Here is a 20,161-nt window from a genome sequence, read left to right as displayed (position 1 = left end):
GTAATTCAGAAGAGCTGGGGAGGTGGAGAACGGTGCTTCAGGTTGTAAATGTCATATCCGAGAGTCTGTTTCTACTTAGCTAGGGAAGAAAGCTTTAACTGGTGTGCCCAACAGTGTTTGAGCATTCATTAAAGCATCACATGTAAAGACACAAAGAAAATGACTCTATGGGAAGATGCTAATATGAAACGGTGAAATTATAAACCATATAAGCCAGGTAATAATATTATACCAACATTTATCTGCCATATGGAGTATGCTTGTTTGGTTAAAACAAGGTGTGTGATGATGATAACTTGAGTATGTCTTTTGCCACATCCATGTTAACTGGTAGCGCCAGTGGTGGTGGGATGTCACATTTTAGGTTTATTTCTTAGATCCTTTGATTGTTTTTTTTTTTTTTTGGTCAAAAGTCCTCAGAACCTGTAATAAAGTTTGAAAAGAAACATAACCTGATATCTGTTTTTATCCACAGTTGCTCGGGAAGTCACTGCTCTGTTTCGGTGTTGACTAGGATTAGAATTAGGGAGGAATGTTTCAATGTGATTAAGGAGTGATTTTTCTTTTGATGAATGAATTGAAGTGTGGAAGCTTTGAAGAGAGTGCTGGATTAAGCTCTCAAATATCCTGTTTTATTTTGGCTGACAAAAAGCTTGACAAGCTTTTGGCCATGTCAGTATTGTTTCTGTCTGGCTTGTTATATCAGGGCATGGAAAATGCCTTACTATAAATACAGTAAAGCAGCTATCATGTACAGCATCATTGCTTTTGGCTTCTAGATGGTAGATGGCTCTTTTCGCACTACGTGGTACTTACATGTGATCCAGGTCACTTGTTTTGTTCAGCAAGATACTTCAGCACTTCATTAGAAAGTTGCTTTATGCTTGTGAAATCTGGAAGCAGGGGCTGCTTTTCAGGAAGCTCATGTATGAACAGGATGTCTGTCATCAAACTTAACATTTACAGATTGGAAACAAGTTTGAACAGGTTTTAGCTGGTGAGCAGATGTTGACTGTGCAAGAAAATCTTACATGAGGAATTACATTTAGTGCAAAGTTTAACTGTAGAATTCCTGTTAAATTCATGATTTGCTGAACTGTCTTATGAGCACATAAGTGGTGCTTAAATAGTTTTCTCTTTTAATCCAGAAAAGAAGACTGGTTACTTGATGAAAGTGCTTGAAGTGTGCTGCTGGAGCTGCTCTTAATAATGTAATGTTCATCACTGTTGGTTACAGATCATTTCTCTGGCTTACATGCAGTGTAAAATTGATCATAAAGCTAGCTTGTTTGCTTTTCGTGTGACAATAATGGTGCTTAATTTAGAACAAATAATAATGCGCTATTGTAGGCAGAGAAAACTTAGGCAGTGAACTGTTGTAATCATTGATTTTAACTTTAGGTCTGCCTCTTTCTTTTTGGAAGAATTAGATTACTAGAGCTCATTTTCTAGTAGTCAGGTTTTCCCACTATTTAGGTGAAATTGTGCATTTAATTTCTTCCAATCTCTTCATTGCTAAGATAAATATAAGGCATACGGGATTTTGAGGGTCCGGAAGCTATGATATTTCTACACCACCTTTACTGACCAACTCTTTTTTTTTCTCCCCTCACTCAACACAGTTACAGACATAGAGCTAAAGCGACTGAAAGATGCATTCAAGAGAACTTGTGGCCTCTCATATTATATGACTCAGCAGTGCTTCATCAGGGAAGTTCTCGGTGATGGAGTTCCTCCAAAAGTTGCTGAGGTAATCTATGAACTCGCTGGTTTTCTGGGGAGGCATACACACAGTTGCCTATACTCATACACCAACTCGTTTGATTTTTGTCCCATTTTTCATACAATACCACAATGTACATTCTCTGTCTGACAGTAATGTTCCAGAATTGGGTCATGGCTTGTCAGGGATATGTGCTTGATTGAGTGTCTTTTTCCAGCACAACTAATAGGTGGTAGATGACTTTAAAGTAATAGTGAATATCCAGATGTAGATTTGGCTAGATGAAAGGTTGGGAAGATTTAACACTATATGTAGCCATTATAACAGAGGATTTAATTTACTTTGGAGATGCACTTGCTGTTGGTTTCTGTGAGATTCCATTAGCTTTTACTTTGCTTTCTAAAGTGCAGATTAATCTTTACAGGCTCTTAAAAAATTTTATGTATAATAAACATATAAGTGAACTGAAAAATGGCCAGAATCCAGCATATTTTATATGCTATATAAATATGGTATGTGTGTATATATCTATAAAAAAAGTTACCTTTCTGCACACATGTTTAAAAGACTATATTCTTTCATAGTGTTGCCCCTGTTCCGAGAGAGAAATTAAAATACTCTTGGTGAAGAAAAAAAGATTAGCCAGACCTTTCGAATGGTATCTTGCTCCATGTCATTTCTAATCACAGCTTCTATTTCTGGTATCTTCAGTGTTACTGACCTCACAGGCAGCATACAAGGCTTCCAGTTCTATTTAGATAATGTGAGTAGTGAAGTGTGCATTGCAAAAGGTTTAACGCTGTGGTAGTTACTTTTATCCTAAGCTTAATCTTTTCTGTGTTCTTTTTTTGTCTGTTTTTCCTAAGTATTGCCAAAGAGGCATGCACATTACTTACTTCTTGTAGTATAATGAACAGTTTTATTTTTATTTTTCTTGTGGGTATTCAAGCACCTAACAGGAAAAAATGCAGTGTGTGTTAGCACCATGAAATTTAAAGAAAAGCTATGATTTACCTCTAGCTTAAAGCATGTCTTCAGTATTAATTTCTGATTATGTTGTCTGGACACTCTGACTGTTAATATACCGTAAGATTAAACAAAAAATGTATCCTACATTGTTTAGGCTTGGTTTGAAATAATGTGAAATGTGAAGAACTTTAGTTAACTTGTACTTTTCTTATCCCTATTATGCAAGTATTAAGGATGAAATTACTGATCTGAGTGAAGTAAACTTGGTCGCAAATAGAGACTGTAGGTTTCAAATGTCTGCTGGCTCCTTTCTGCTTTATTTTTTAAAGACATTATCCATGAAACATAACATGTCAGACTTAAGTTAGCAAAAAACTATGCCTATGTACTGTGTAATTATACTAAATTTTACATTCTGCAATGTAAATTGCTATGATGCTACCCGGGTGTGGCTATTTTAAGTAAAGCTGCAACAGTCTTAAGGAATTTTGGGAAATACAACATAGCATCATAATTTGATGGGCCATCTTATTAGAAGTTTTCCAAACAGCACATTAATGTGAAAAATTGTGGAGCGCCTTCCTTAGAAATGTGAACTAATTTCTGTTATGTATTGTTAGGTAACGAGGCAGTGTTTATAAACTCATCTCAAAGAATGATTAAGCAGCTAAACTGAAAGTAGTGCCACTGTCATGGGTGTAATTATGTATAATACTGTCGTGGTTTAAACCCAGTCAGGCAATTTGTTCACTCACTCCCCCCCTTCTTGCCCTCCCCCTGCTCCCAGAGGGATGGAGAGGAGAGTCAAAAAGAATGCAACTCCCACAGGTTGAGATAAGAACAGTTTAGTAACTAAGGTATAACACAAATCACTACTGCTGCCACCAATGATGATAATGATAAAGGAAATAACAAGGGAAGAGAATACAACACCTCAGCACCAGCCGACCAATAACTCGCCCCCCTCAGCCCGACCAAGCACTGACCGATACCTCCTCCAACCCTGCAGTCTCCCAGCCCATCCGGCTAACTCCCAGTTACATCCCGGGCATGATGTGCTGTGGTATGGAATACCTCTTTGGCTAGCTTGGGTCAGGTGTCCTCTCTCTGCTTCCTCCTGGCTTCCCCTCCTCCCTGGCAGAGCATGAGCCTCACAAAGTCCTTGGCCAAACCAAAACATTACTATCAGCTCTGTTCCCAGGCCGAAAGTCAAAACACTGCACTGCACCAGCTACCAAGAAGGGGAAAAATGACTGCTACTGCTGAACCCAAGACAAATACTAATACATTGGGTATTATCTATAGAATTCCTTTTCCGTGTTTATATCATGAACAGTCAATGTGTTATGTTGAAATAATATCTAAATGCTACATGGATATAAATCCTATGTGTGTCTAAATACCTGTAAAAAATAGTTACCTTCCCGCACTTGTGCATGTTTAAAAGGGTCTTTTTTTCCATAGTGTGGCCCCTGTCGGGGGTTGGAACTAGATATCTTAAGGCCCTTTCCAACCCCAACTGTTCTGTGATTCTATGAAATGTAATATTTGGCATTCAGCTGAAGTCAGAACTGAGATATACAAAGCTCAACAGAAATCGATGGAAAAGGCTCAGAAATGGGTGTGAATTAGAAATATGCTTTCAGTTGGATGAAGATAGGAGATAGCTTTATTTGAGGTAATTTATAACATAGCTGTTCTTAGTCTAAAAGGAAAGTTACCGTGGAGTGATGGAGAATAGAGTATAAAGAAAAGATCATGTTCTACTAAAATTTGTGAAAGAAAACAAATGATTGCTCATGTGTTTGTTCATACATGTGTTTGTTTTTGTTTTGGAAGTGCTGTTAATCTGAAACAGAAGAATTCTTTTTTTGTGTGAGCTCTTTGTGTTTTTTTAAATCAAAAATAGTTATTTTGGGACTTAAACTGTAGCATTCAGCAGAGCTAACTGCATATTTTTAAAAAAGTAATGATTCCAATGCACATATAAAGGTAAATTGCTTACACACACAGTGTAGCCTCAAAGGCATTTTGTGAAATCAGAATGATTAGATGTAGAAAGTGTGGCACTGAAATTTCTGCCATGACTTTGTCCATAAAGCATATACAATCATTGTGCCCAAATAGAGCACAAATTTAGTTTTGATAATTTAGCCCTGCAAGCATATCTAAATGGATTACACTTGAGTAATAGAAGAGAATGATCTCAGCACCCTATGGGAAGTTAATGTATTTGGGTAGCGCTGTGTCTCGTAGTGGAATGAAGCTGCAGGTTCTGCATAATGTTTTCTGTAGAATTGGGTCCTTTGGTATTATTGGCCTCATTTGCATGTACTTGCCTTCAGACATCTTTTAATAAGAGGATAGCAATGAAAAGGGATAGCTTGATGGGTGAACAAGGAGAGGATTTGCTGAAGATAATGCACAGAACTATATAGAGTGTCTTCAGGGAGTTTGTCTGCTTCAGCATTACGTCTGGTAATAACTGTGATAGAGAAGTGAACAAAATTCTAGCAGTTTTTACTACCTTGTTGCCCAGTACCTCTTTGGAGGTTGTCAGGAGCACATCCAGCAAATGAAATCTGCTGGTCTGCTTCCTACTGTTGGAAAGGCAACAGCAATGCGTTTTCCACACCATGTTATACACAGAGCATAAAGGGCAGTTGCAGTAGTAAACCTAATGTAGCTAGCCACTGTTAGATATTTCCCCTTCTTTTTGCCACTGTGTGGCTTAGCCAGACCTGTCCAGTGCCCTTGACGAGTCCATGGCTGTTTTGTTTGGTCACTCCCAGTCTTGGCTTAATTGTTACTTGAAAAACCACACCTGAGATAGTGAGAGCAGCGAGTCATGCACATGGCTGGTATTCGGCGCTCCTCCTCCACCTTTGCCTTCTGCTTGAGGGTTCTGACTGCAGCACTGTGGTTGCTGTTATTGGAAGGAAAGGAGGGTTTTAATTCTCTAGGTTGGTGGATTTTTGTCTGTGGGCCCTAAGGTGTCATTCAAAAAAGATGAAATTCATTATGCAAGCATTTGTAATTTCAAAGCGGGGGGGAACCCAAACAGAGCTTGGGAGGTACAGAAAAGTTAAAAATGTTGCTTTAGCTCTTTAGAATTGTGTGTGGTTGGAGTTCAGATGTTTAAAAAACAACAAAAGGCAGGGGGAAAGGACACAGGTGTTGCAGTTAAGATCTGTGGGTTTCATCCTGGGTTTACTAATGATTCATTCTCCTAATGAATGGTAACACGCAAAATAATGAATCTGTCCACTATAATTGTGAAGCTCTGCTGACCTCTGAAGTCTGCTATTGCTATTTGGCTACATCTTGTATAAAGAATATACTTAAAGCTTTACTGGAGAAAAATGAAAAGCAGTGCATAACTGTCTTACTCATCCTGGTTTTAATGTTGCATGTTTAGAACGTAATTCAGATGCCAGCAAAGAAAATACTGTTTTAAATGTGCACAATACTTTTCCTCATAGAAGTTGATCTCTTTATCTTCCCTCCTGAAGAAGTTATATTTAAGAAACAAGTTCAACAAACAAGTCTGCTATCCAGACCATGATCAGTGATAAATCACTTTGTTCTGGTCTTTCACAGTAATAGTTCCCCATCAACTAGACCTAATACTTTCTTTTTATGGTTAGATGCTCAGTGTGATACTTGCAAGAAAATCGAATTATAAGACAGACAGTGAAATAATTCTTCTATGTAAGAATAATTGATAAGTTCTGTCTGATGTAAATTCTAACACCTAATGCAGATTTCGCTCGTGTCATGCTGATAAAGTGCTGGTGCTTGTAGGAATAGATTTGGGATTGCTGGAGTCCATGTTTTAAGTGCAGTACAGCATACATCTTTTCACTTGTGCTCTGTAGTATTAGAGGCAAGGTGAAGCGATATATTGCAGTAAGCAAGTTGGTAATTCTTGTTCACTAAAAGCACTTGCTGTTAACTTCGTATCTCGTATATCAGTGTTGAATCACTGTTAAGATGCTATTAAGGCAAGCTGCAGTGTCCAGACTTTCCATGTGAAAGGTGAATGCTTCAGCCCTTCCACTGACTGTGGATCTTTGAGTAATTTCTCATTTGAAGTCTTGATTGTATTGAAAGAAAGATTTAAATCCTGTTGTTAGAGGGAGGTGCTAAGCTGGAATGGTCATGCTACCAGCAGTTGTGTGGTGAGATAGTTATGGTATAGCTGATGAAAAGTTGTGAGGTTTTTTGTGTGTGCCACATCTTTTCAAAGCTGTAGTTTCTGATGACTCACTGGAAATGCATTTCCTGTGTTTGGGGCAATGAAACACTTGATGCTCCAACAACTTCTTGATGGTGTTGAGACTATCAAAGCGTAGTCTGGAGGAGACTTCATTTTTATTACCTTGATAAAGAAGTCTGGGGAAGTAGCACCAATGAACAAGCCAGAAGCCCTCTTCATTGGAGGATTCTAGCTATGTTTTTTATATTGCTGTTCATGAAAAGTATCTGCATTTCCCTAAATAAAAGACCCTGGAAAGGCTATTTTATAGGTACTGGAAGAGCTGCAGAAGTGTAACAGAATTAATATTGAAAGTGTGGTTAGCTGAATGTGAGGCAATGAGCCTAAAAACCACATATGGTGGAGCCTCAGTATAAGTTGTTGTTTTTAGTTCTGACATCTCTGGTCTCCATGTTAACTTCTTGATTAACTTCTCTATTTTATTCTTCTAGGTTATCTACTGTTCATTTGGAGGAATATCCAAAGGGCTGCACTTCAATAACTTGATAGTCGGATTAGTTCTACTTACAAGAGGCAGGGAGGAAGAGAAAGCAAAATGTAAGTTATGTCTTTTACAACAATAACAACAGGACAATGGATAGTGAGTGTAAAATACACTATGTAAAGCAAACATAAATTGGGATATACTGAGTCCCTATTTTTATATGTAACCGGGGCATATATTTGCCAATAAATGTAGTATTTGTAGACATTTTTAGCTGTATATTTTGAAATTTGCTGCATTTTTCATTTTTTTACTCACCAAATGAAATATTTGATAAGTCATCATGAATATAAATGTTAGGATCCTACAGGAAGACTGGTGATAACTGTATGTGGGCAGAGGAAGGAGGACGGCATTGATGCTTTTCAAAACAAAGGAAGGCATGTGACTACTGACTTCTGTTGTTTTGTCTTCTGTGTTAATCTGATGTGATAGTATTCATTTTCCTTTTGATTAGCAGACAGTGATAAAAGAAAAAGGAGATACTTCTTGACCTAAACCTTGTTGAGCTACATTGACATTGAATCAACCTAAATTTTTAGTCCTTTAGTTGCTGGAGAGCCAGCTCCAGCATTCTCAGCCAGCTGTAAATTTGATGTTTGAGAACTATTGCTTAAACAAATCTCTGCTTCCTCAGACATTTTCAGTCTCTTTTCTAATGAATCTGGGAGTTATGTTGTCCGTGAAGAGATGGAGAAGATGCTGCATGTGGTGGATGGGAAAGTCCCAGAGTCACTCAAGAAATGTTTCTCTGAGGTATGTCATACAGGTTTTAGCCTACTGCATTTACACAAATGTGAAAATTAGATTGGGTAGTTTGTTTTCCTCTGACATAAATATGTTCATGCATGTATGGAAGCAAATTGACCTGGTCTAAATTGGATAAAAGCTCATAGTTTTTTATGTTGTGATATTATGTGTGATTTGTATTGATGTGAATAGCAGCTTAGTATGTAAATGTAGGCATTCTCCATGCTGCTTTACTTACTGTGATAGTTTGAAAGATGTCATTTCCCAAGGGTAATCATGTTATTGAGTAAATTTGAATACTAGTGTCACTAGTGGGAATTTATTTGTTGGTGTGGACATTTTACAGCAAGTGGGGAAGAAATCTAGAACACAGATCTGAGAGGGAGAAGAAAATCTTCATCCTGGATTTAAAAATGCCTGTCAGCACTGGTTGCTTAAAAAGAATAGTTTTATAGTATTAGTTTTGTCTCGCTGTGCCTTCCCGGAGCTTTAACATTTATTTATGCTTGGGTTGGTTGAGAGATGCAATCTTTACGAGGCTTGCTGAAGTCCTCCTCTAAACCAGACTATTGTTACTTTTAAATATTCACAGATACTTCACTGGCACTAGTGATCCTGTTGAACTGTCAGAGGTTTGTGCTTTGATTGCTTCATTTTTTGTTGAAGGACTATAGAGCAGCAAAACCTAGTTGTCATACATTCCATTGGTTGACTAGAAGCTTTATTTGCGGATATCAGATTACTCAATTACCTAAATTTTATTGTGTATTGAAGATAACCTTGGTTATGGGCATTGGCTGAGGCAGATCATTTAATCTGTCAGTGGTATCATGTTGGCTTTGTAGGGAATGATTACGTTCTTCAGTCTTGGCTGGAATCATAAATCGTATGTACACTGCAGTCCAGTTTCTGGAGCTGGCCCACTTCAGTGTTTCCTATTTATAATTTCTTACCAATATTGTGTGATAAATTACACCCTAACAGTTAATTGCAAGCTGTCCAAGAAATCCAGAAATACTTAATGAAGATTTGCAGGAAGAGAGGCATCAGGCAGCCTTTGTACCGTTCTGTTCAAGAAAATGCTGTATCTTGATTTCTCTTTTAAAATCAAAACAGTATAATAAGTCACTCAGCAGGATTTACTGGCCTGTTAACCATACTAGGTCATTGCTGGAGAGTGAGAAAGTTTAATGTTCCTGCTGTGGGCCTTCCTGCCTGCCGTATGGTGGATGAGTTTATGCTTTCAAGGATGAGGTTTGTAGCTACTTCTGTTCTTCGGAATTATTGCATGTACTCATCTAGAAATGCTAGCTTTAAAATATATCTGAGTTTTTCCTCACTCTTGTTTCTGAAATACAGGAAGAGGATTCAGTGATACCTGTATTGCTCTAGTTCCATCATGGCTCAGCTGTAAACATTACTTGTTTCAAATGCTTTCTGCCCCCTGTCCAAAATTTTCCTGTCCTGCTCCTTCCTTGTCCTTGCTCTGATCAGCTGGAACAGTGCAGAGTCTGAACTGTGACACAGCTCTTGCTGTGTTTACAGAAGGCAGTGCAAAAAGTAGAGGGAAAGTAGAGTGGAACAGGTAGGAAGAAAATGATTTTCTCTCAAATCCAAACTGTTAGAGCAATTTCAAATAAAAACCTGCTTTGTTTTTTCTCTACTAACTTCCCAGTAGAGGTTTGTTGGTTTTTTGTTTAGCCAGGGTTAAATCCTGCAAAGTCCACAATGTTGAGTTACCCTTTTCCTGTCTGTCATTCATTCTCCTGCCTTTGTGCTGGCTCAAGTATTTATGTGATGCCTTGGTGAACTGGATTGGGAAACTGATCTGGTTGAGAAGTAAGCCCTTTTCCTGTAGCTTCTAGTCCTGTAGGTTATTTCTCAGCTAGATCTGTTTTGCCACCTGACTGCCATTAATGTGATTGCAGTCACATAAGAGAGGGGATGAAGGATCAGAAATTGTTGGTAAGAGGAAGGTTAGGGCCGTGCTGTCAGTTACTGGTGTGGGTACGTACAGATTAAACTGGTGATGGAACAGCAGTGTAGCATCTTGACTTCCTTGAATTAGAACAATGTGGAAGTCTGTGATAGTAGATTTAAGGATTGGGTATTTCTACGTGTATTTGTTGGTGAAAAATGTAACACTCTTTAGTCTAGGAAAAAGAGGAATGAATGAATACCTGAAACCTGAAGTAATCCACTGCAGTTGAGATATGAAGCAAATACTTTAGTGATGATGGTGATTAACCATTTGAGCAACCTGGCAAAGGCAGTAGTGGATTTTCAGTTTTCCATAGTTGGCAGTTGCAGATAGTCTGTGGCCAAATGCAAATTACTGAATTCTATAGAGGTGTAATTCAGTGAAGTTTAATGGTCTGTGATATTAGGGAAGTTTAAATAATCAATGACTTGAAACCTCTTTCACTTTGCAGACCCCTCTTTATTTCCCATAGAGACGAGGATCTCCACATAATGAGTTTGTCTACTGATAATAGGTTTGCTTTTATTTTAGTTAGTTTTGTGGGTCTTGTAGAAATTAGTGTGTTGATCCCTATGGTTTCATGGCCACAGCTTGGAAACCACTCAACTAAATGGTTTAAACAGCCTCTCCAGCAGTTAAACTTTGTGAGTCTTCAGTTTTTATGTATTCCTGAGCAGGCAGTTCCATGAGGCATTCAGCAGGTGAGACTCAGGAGATACTGTGAATGTCATGTTTACATGTATGCTTCAAAGTGGGGTTTGGTCAATAGAGGCAGAAAATTGACATGCAACTGCTGTGGTTAATCATAGTGTTAGCTATTCAAAAATCAGTTTTTTCTGTGCTAAGTGTTTGTATACTCATGCAGATAGAACAGAATGTTTGTGATTTTATAGCACCTGTTACTTGGCACAGAAGAGCTTTTATCTATCATAATAAATTTAAATTCATAAAAATAACCTCTGTTACTTTGAGTTGTACGTAACTGTTTTTCTTTTAATCCTTTTAACCTGAGGTTTAGAGTAAGTGACTTTCCAAAGACCACATTGAGTAGGTGGTTGAAATACGGAGAGTGCTGAGGAGTCTCAATTTCCTTCCCAGTGCTGGATTTCAGAATGAAATGGAAAACCAGGCATGGCTCCAAAGAAAAGCATTATTTTAGTACTTACTTTTATAGGAGATTGTCCCAGTTCCTGTTTACTGGCACTGAGAAAGCGGAGAAAAACAGCTCCTGGTTTCTTATTTTCCTCACAGGGTGAAAAAGTAAACTATGAGAAGTTCAGGGTTTGGCTATTGCACAACAAAGATGCTTTCACGTTTTCCCGCTGGCTGCTGTCTGGAGGTGTGTATGTGACACTCACGGATGACAGCGACACCCCTACCTTCTATCAAACCCTGGCTGGAGTCACACACTGTAAGTAAACGAAGCTTGGTGGTAGTACATGTGGTTGTCAAAGCTGTTCCAGAGACAGAAACTGTTGCCTTGTGTAGCTGTTCAGGAAATATCACTATGCTGATGAGATACATGGTCAGCGAGAGAAATTTCTTCTCTGTGTTAATTTGTACTCTGCTTTTTGTGCTGTAACCTGTAAAACGTTAAGGAAGAGGGACACTGGGGGTCATTGTTTTTAAGAGATAATACTGAGATTACAATACTTCTTAGAGAAAGAAAGGGGGGCAGAAATATCTTCTCTTTTGACAAAAACATCTATTTAAAGTGAGTTGATATTAATACTGGGTTTATATTTGGTCTTCCAGATGTAGTGAATCATAAAACTGTGGAGGCAGTTCTGAAAATAATGCTTGTTTCAAAAACAAGTTTTACCTCTTAATTTGTGTTCTGCAGTAAAATAAGTAATATTCCTGTCATGTGATACAGTCAGGGAGCTAAATTCTCTAAAGAGAAACGTCCTCAGCATTTGCATTTAGGAATAATCTCCAAAGAACAAGTGCTTCCTTATGTCTATATTGATATAAAAGAAGGAGCAGCTGTTTTTTAAATTAAATGTAAAACCAGAAGGCTGATAAATTATACTTGATGTGCAAGTGTAATGTAAGCATACATTACAGTAAAGCATCTAAGGGACTTTGGTACCCCTTGGAGAAGGGTGTTCGCTGTTGAGATGTCAGGGATTTGAGCAATCTGGTTGTGCTCTCCTAGATTTTCTTTGTTGGTGTCAGTGTGGCATTTAATCTCTTTAATGGATGGGTGACTTGAGTAAAGCAACGTGCGGGTTTTTCTCTTGGTTTCAAATGTGAGCATTAAAATTCTGTTCTGACCATCTGAAATGAAAATGCATAGTAAAGTTATAAGTTTATAGACAGGTAATTTATTTGCGTTGCATGAGACTGCAGTAGACACTGAGGTTATAGAAGACTCTGAGGTCTAATAGACAAGGTTGCGAAAGAAGTATGCTAAAAAGCCCCAAACAAACCAACTCTTTGAATTTTCTAGATTTCAGCCCTGGGAAAAAGCCTCTCAAGCTGTATCAAATGGAGATGTGCTGTGCCTCCATCCTTGTCAAGTGCCTGTTGCCCTAAGTGTTCAAAGAAAGCTTTACCCCATGCCTCTGAATGCTACCTCAGAGCTTGCTTTGATTTTTTTTCCATGCTTTGAAATTAAAACTTCTTCTGAAGTTCTTATTTAACTTCTGTTGCTTTAAGTTGTGTCAGATTGCTGAGAAATCCAGTGTTTTCTAGTAGCTGGTGATGATCTCTGCTTCTTTACTGACAGCTTCTATAAGCTGTTGGCTGAGTATAATGATGGTAGAACTGAGTGAAAAAGTAAGTTTTCTGTTGTTAGGATTAAAAAGATAAAATATTTGAGACGGTTTGAAGTGATTATTGGATCTCCAAGTGCATGTCAGATCTGGGGACAAGCTTTTCATTGTGTTCCAGAAAACTGTAGCTTCCATGTATTTTTGAATGGGTAAAGCATGTTTCAAACCGCACGCTGTCTGCAGGCTCAATATACTTTACCAGTCTCGGAAAGATCATATGACAGTTCAGTTTGGACTTCTAGATAAAATGAAATGTTACTGTATTTTTGATTTCCCAGTGAAGTACAACAGAAAGAGGTTGTCTATGTTAGGATGTCTGAAGCCTGGGATCTTTCAGATGATAGATACGGAAAACTGACAGGAATTTAAGATAATAGGCAGGTGAACTGTTGAACTAACCTGCAGGTGAACTGACCAGCCTTCCCCTGGTCTGGACAAATACAGTTCTTTAAAATGTATTGGATGATTTCCCTTATGATTTCAGGCAGTACAGGAATCCACACAACAGATGCAGAAGTAAGGGAAGTATCAATGCTTGAGCACTTGGGGGGAATTGCGGTCTAATTGGGTCAGTCTAAAATAAAAAGTTTAGTACAGAAGTTTTATTAATGTGTACACATTTAATGTGTAAAACAGGAAGAGCTGTGACGACACTTCCTTTTCTCGAAGTGAAGGTTGTTTGTAATACTTTTCCTAGGATAAAACAGTTGCCTTTTAGGAAACAAAGTACCCGCAATAATGTTTAGTGGATCCAGGCAAACACTTCTCAGAATACAGTGAGAGGAAAAGCTTTTACAGTTTCTTCTCCTGTAAAAAGAGAAAAGCAATACGTGAAACTCCGCAGTGCCATTGGGAATGTCTCACCTGGCGGCTGGGCTCCAGCTGGGATTGCAGCGCGCCCTCTCCTGGCTCCCGCTTCAACCCCTCCTGCCAAACCCTGCCTCCTCTCACAGCAGCGTGCTTCCCATTCAGGGTCTTGACTAACATGTCAGAGACGTGAAAAATCACAGCGATAAAAACACTGGAAGTTATTAACATTGATTTAGAAACAGACAGCAAACATTTTATTGCAAAGCACCAGTAACTCCATTTAAATTTGCTTAATGAGCCAAGCTACCAGCGAAACAAAGGAATTCTAATGTTTTGCTTGTAAATAACATTTATTTTGGTATGCAGATGACTTTAATTATATTCCTCAACACGTAATTAGAAATGAAATTTTAAAGTTACAGGAAGTTGCACACACTTGCTGCTTTTAATCAAATTTTGTTCCATTTCACTTATATCATAAATATAAATCACTTTATTTGAAAACTGCCAAAATAATTTAAGTTTCTCTTAGACCTTTATTCCTAAAAAAATCACTTCAGGGATGTGGGTGTTGACTACCACTGAGTACTGACCAAGTAGCAGGAATTTGGATTTTCTTACTTATTGTTATTAAACGCCATCTTGAATAGCACTGTGGTGGAGCATGCAAATCAAAGGTAAATCTTTTCAGGGACTGCCACTAATACAAAAAGCGTCTGTAGGGGAATATTCTCCCAGATCATTATGCATCCTAAATAATTACAAATTAAACATCTTCTCCAGTGCTCTAAGTCCAAATGCAGTGATTCAATAATACAACAATCCTTGGCCACTGGTGGATGTCATTTTTCTGCCTACTCTGACTAGTTTATTCCTGTAGGTATCAGAATGGAACAGACTCCATCGTACCTGCAAAGTGCAGCTTTCTGTGGCTTGGTTTGTCACAGTGATGTACAGGCACATGAGAAGTGGAAAGATCTCCTCTGCCCCCCCCCCCAGTGCAGACCCTGGGGGTCACTGTGTTATTTCTTTCTGAGATACTGAGGCTTATTTGTTTTGTTGGGTTTTTTTGTCCCGTAGGGGAAAATGATGCCAGTGTATCTTCTACATGTATTTGTGGGCAGTTTATCTTCATTTTCCATCAGTAATGTCCTTGGTTTCAGACAGTCTCTGCTCTTTTTCCTTTTTACTCTTTGCTATAAATGCAAGTGACTGCTGTGTTTCTTCTTGACCTTTTTGTGAAAGTAAAATGGGCACAGTTTGAGTCTATTTCAGACCAGGTGCTCCATCCCCTGTTCCATCTCGGACTCAGATGACACATAGCTATCGTACTCTGGGTGAGTCCTCCTTGCTTGCCTTCACTTGGCTGGAGAGATTTCTTCTGGTGTAACATAGGTGGTGGTTGCCTTCTTTTATGACTGTTTCATTTTGGTGTGTCTCAGTGGCATGTGATGTGCTTATATACTTAGGTTTTCAGTCCTTTTTCAGGGGGAGAATACTTCTATTTATCGGGGGGTTACTGGTTTCAAACTAGAAGACTGTAATTTGTACTTCTTTGTTACCTGGTTCTTGTGCCACTGAGTTCTTACTCAGTAGCACCCTAATTCTCCTTCATATTGAAGGCACTCTCTTCTGTCATCAGAAATATTCATCAAAATGCTCCTGTTTTTTCTGACAGCTCTTATGTTCTGATGCAGTTAAGACAGTGTGCAATCAGTATAATAATTGTATTTTAGAACATGCAGTTACTGCTAATTTAGCATAATAATGAGAGAAACCCTGGCTAACCAGGCAGCATGGGTGAAATGGAAGAGTGAGGTTTTGAAACACCATGAGGTTGAAACTGAATGTGGTAGAAGTAACCTCTTCTGTCAGAGATGGGTTTATAAACCTGTAGAGCTTTATGATAAGATGAAGATGTGAGTCTATAAAATAAAAGGAAAGTGAAGTGATCGCTTAACGTTGCTCACGTTAAAAGGCTGGATATAAAATATACGCTCTGTAGGTAGCCCACTTCAGTTGTGGTACCCACTCTTGAAACACCATCTCATTTCGATATGTGGAAGGCCACTGGAAGAAAATTCTGAAGATTTCAGATTTGTGAAAGGTGCCTTTAAGAGCATGTTTAATACCTGTTCTGTATGTGTTCTTGTATTAAGGCACTGATAATCTATATTCTGCTAGATGACCGCATGGAATGTGTGTCTGACAAGGATTTTGGCTGAAGTTATAATATTCCCTTCTCTAATGTGTGTCCATATTTCAAATTAAAAGGGAAAAAGATGGAAGTATTCCAGAAGACCAGGCCAATAAGAAAAAGCCTCAGTCTCACTTAATCTGCATCTTGTCACTTAGTTATCCTCTTAGTTCCCAGGCTATTTTGTGTCTTGCAAATCAGCTCTCTGTGCCCAGGTCCTGGAGCCTTCCATGTGTTAATCTGAAAGCAATAAACAGGTGTGGTCAGGCAGAAAGAGTTTGGTGTTCAGTCATTCGGGGGCTCTGGCTCTGTTGCTGCGTGATGAAGAGTGCTCTCCGTGACCAGGGACTGGGTTTTGTGTGGAGGATATCATGGTAAACAGTAAAGCAAACCCAGTTTCAGTTAAAATGCTGGGAATATGGTATGCTTCTACTGCTGTGAACCAGAGAGGATTGTGCCAATAGGTGGGTAAAAATTAAAGTTTTGTATATACTGAAATCCGTAATTCTGGTTGTATAAAGAATTATCATAAATAGTGCTTGAAATGAAAACAGGCTTTTAATTTTTTCCTGACAGAAGGGTATTCGTGGCTTGCTACCTCTGTAGTGCTTAAGGGCATACATTCCTTGGGAATGGCATTGAAATGAAGAATGCTTTTTCCAGCGTTTATCACTGTTGTGCGTCCTGACTGTCCATCTCAGTGTGGCAGCTGGGTTTAAATTAACACATTCTTAGTATATTTACAGTTTCTCAGCTGCCTCTTTTTACTGAGGGTGTTTACTTGTCCTTCCTTTACAACAGGAAACTTGTGGTGCGCTTGACATTATCATTCTTCGAATTATGCTTGTCTCATTTTAGAGGATTGAGCTAAGAAACACTGTTCATGATTATTCATGGTCAGCTCTGAAAGGCTTTCATATTTTTAATGGACAAGGGATGAGTGATATATAAAATAGCACATGGTAGCAATGTGGTAGTATATGATGAAGTTTCACAGATGTGTAATACCTCTGCGTGAGCTGAAATAATCAGATCGTGTTGCTAATTGACAAAAATGAGTGCTTACTTGCCTAGAAAGCCAGGCTGTTCTGATGGTTTGGACTACGTTGTATAGATGTATGAGGTACATTTCTAGATATAATCAGAGGTTATTTAAGATTTGGACTGCTGAATGGGAGCCCAGTTCACACTTCTGATGGGATTTGAGCAGGAATGAGGAGAAAAAACCCGTACTTTGAAAAGGTAAAATCCTTTTTGTGAAAGCTCTTTAGAACACACCATTTTTTTTCATACACATCAGTATGTTTGGATAGTAAGTGCAGTCTGCTTTTATCAGGCTTCATTTAAACTTCGCTACCAAATATGATTATATGTATACATCATAAATTGCAAGAGATTTCTTTTAGTCTACTTTTATGGAGGAATAGATGGTGCACAACATATCCCAAGACTGATTTACAAGATTATGTGCCAAAAATCACTCTGGAGAAATCAATTCTGTAAGAGCTGGCTTTTCAGCTGTAGAATTACTCTTTCATGTGTGCTGTAATCCAATAAATCCTTCTGTATTTTATGTAAGTGGAACTATTGCAGTGAGCTGCAATTCAGTTAGTTGTTACTATGAGTGAAAAGTATTCTTTTGTCACATTTTTACTTGGATTCCACCTTACTTGTGTCTCATCAGTATAAACAACGTTATTTACCACTTTCTCAGTTTCACTTTCTAAAATGTTCAGCTCTTATGCAGAAAATAAATAGCCTGGACCTGCCTTGGCTATAACGTCAATGTAGCATTGACCAGCTATTCTTTGTCTTTTAAATGACCCTGTTATTTCAACCACTGCTGGCCAGAACTGCAGATAAGATGCTTTCTGATAACCTTTCTTGTCTGAGATTGAAATAATAAACCAATAAAGTTAGCACTGTGAAAACCATCTGTGAAGTGCAATTTAAAAACTGGAGCACGAACAGCTTCTCCTGTAGATTCAGAGAATGTTTTCTGTGGCCAGAGACCATGGCTTGCAGTTCTTCATTACTAAAAAGAAATAATGCACCTGCCATTAAAGCTGGTTTCTGCAGATTTACTCATCAGTAAAGACAATGTGAGCTTCTGTTGTTCTGGATATTCTTAGTGTTGCATTATTTCACTTGTAGCAAACTAGTACATTTGTTATTCTTCCCAGTCACAAAGGTAGATTAAAAGGAAACTGATTTACATGCGTATGTTCAAGAGAGTTAGCATAAGGCTTTTGTGTTTGCTGATGACAGCAATGATGTGTATGTGCAATTCCTCTAAATGCCAGTACAAACTTGCCCTTTATGTGCAGTTGTTTAGGTAGTACAATAGTACAGTGATTCTCTTCATGTTCTTATGGTTCTGTCTCATAAAGTGGCTTATGCCTTTATTATTTTACTTTTTGTTTATTTCTGTTCTTGGAACTCCACAAATATACTTTTTCTTGGATTTCCTGCAGAATACTGGTGCTCTAGTCCTAATGTCATGTCTTGTGAGCTCACTCTTATCAGTACTGTAGCACCCTGGTACCTGCAGAGGCAACAAGATTGAGGGGAAAGTGCATTTAATTTGGTAGATTTGCCCCCATCTGTTGATACATTGGCCATTTTGGGGCATGTATGTTGTTACATCATGACATCCCTCTATGTCTTGGAACATACCAGATGCAGTGCAATTCAAACATCACCTGACTGCTCAGCTTAGGATTGCGAAGCTGCTTACATCTCTGCCAGTCCAAAGCACCTATGATATTTCTGTGTGCTGATCTTCAAAGAAATAACTACTCCATTTCTCTTCCTTGATTTCTAGTAGAATAATATTCCTTTGTATTTCTAGATTACTGCTCCCTTATGGATTTGGTACAGACCTCTTAATAGGGCCTGTAGTGATAGGATGAGGGGTAATAGTTTTAACTAAAAGAAGGTAGATTGAAACTAGATGATGAGGGTGGTGCAACACCGGACCAGGTTGTCCAGAGAGGCAGTAGATGCCCCATCCCTGGACGTGTTCAAGATCAGGTTGGATGGAGTTTGAGAAACCTGATCTAATTGAAGATGTCCCTGTTCACTGCAGGGGGTTGGAACCAGATGATCTTTGAGGTCCCTTCACACCCAAATGAGTTTATGATTACAACACAACCAAGAGATGGTAAGCCAGATAAAGGAATTGATCCATATAGGAAGGAGAGGGAGAAGAGAAGGAAAAAATCAGTTTAGTTTGATTTTTGGATCAGTTCTATTATCTCACTTACTGTATAGATGGACTTACTGTGTAGATGCACAAACTAAACAATCAGTTTAGTTTGATTTTTGGATCAGTTCTGTTATCTCACTTACTGTATAGATGCAGAGTAGCTGATAACGATGCAAGTGAGGGTGCTGCACCCATACTGGGGGTTAAGGGGGAAGGTAAACTTTTTCTTTTCAGCCTGAAGTTGACTTAGTTTAATGTGGCCCTGGGACTGTAGCTTTGGTGTGGATGTTCTGTATGCTACTGTATGGCCTGTCTAGTGTTTGTACTGACTGTATAAAGAAAAAGGAGGACATGTTTTTACTAATCTTACTTTTCTAGTTAGCCTGTCCAAAAATACGTTACAGGAAGGTGTAAATCCTGTGCACTCTTCAAGCAGCATGGAAAAATTTATTCAGACATGACTCTTTTGTTAGAATTTTCCCAAACTTTCTGCTGCTGAGAGTAAGATACTGTGTAAGTTTTGATGCATTGTGTGATGTGCCTGCTGGGTAGTTACTACTAATTCATGCTTATTATAGGTTACGTAAGTTACTATTCTGAGCGAGTTACTACTACTTAGGACAGAAATAGGAAAAAAAAATCAATAAAGTTTCAATTTGGCATATAACTTCTTTGGGTTCTCTTCTGTTCTTAAGCCTTACAGGATTATTATTGTTTCTGTTGACTAAACCAGGCCAAATAGCTCAAGTTAAACCTATTAGAAAGCTGGCGTGGATTTAAAGGCTCAGAACCATCTGGGAATGGGATCACACGTAGTGGTTCTTAATATAGACAGCTTTGTCATTACATATCTATTTGAGAACCAATTAATTTGTAGTGACCTAAAGCAGTGTTGTGACACACTTGCATATGTAGAAAGGTTAAAACCATTGTTGAGCAGAAACTGAATGTTTCTCTATCTATATTTTTTATTTCCAAGGATA

General features: G+C 38.4%; 1 protein-coding gene across 6 annotated transcripts in view; it reads left to right on the top strand.

Annotated features, from left to right (window-relative positions):
* Positions 1 to 20,161, top strand: part of USP32 (ubiquitin specific peptidase 32) — a 74,860-nt gene that overhangs the window by 20,547 nt on the left and 34,152 nt on the right. For 4 of the 6 annotated variants that reach the window (XM_061470526.1, XM_061470529.1, XM_061470523.1 and 1 more), the window contains exons 2-5: positions 1,623 to 1,750; positions 7,403 to 7,508; positions 8,093 to 8,211; positions 11,438 to 11,597. In XM_061470526.1, coding sequence (XP_061326510.1) covers positions 1,623 to 1,750; positions 7,403 to 7,508; positions 8,093 to 8,211; positions 11,438 to 11,597 — 513 coding nt within the window. Of the gene's footprint in view, positions 1 to 1,622; positions 1,751 to 2,359; positions 2,487 to 4,209; positions 4,314 to 7,402; positions 7,509 to 8,092; positions 8,212 to 11,437; positions 11,598 to 20,161 lie in introns of those variants that run through there. The other 2 variants (XM_061470525.1, XM_061470527.1) reach the window with 2 other exon arrangements.

This window comes from Pezoporus flaviventris, unplaced genomic scaffold (genome assembly GCF_033815535.1).
Source record: "Pezoporus flaviventris isolate CSIRO_AGI_PZ_B2104156 unplaced genomic scaffold, CSIRO_AGI_Pfla_v1 ptg000063l, whole genome shotgun sequence".
In the NCBI taxonomy this organism is placed as follows: Eukaryota; Metazoa; Chordata; class Aves; order Psittaciformes; family Psittacidae; genus Pezoporus; species Pezoporus flaviventris.
This window is presented reverse-complemented; position numbering and strand designations above follow the sequence as displayed.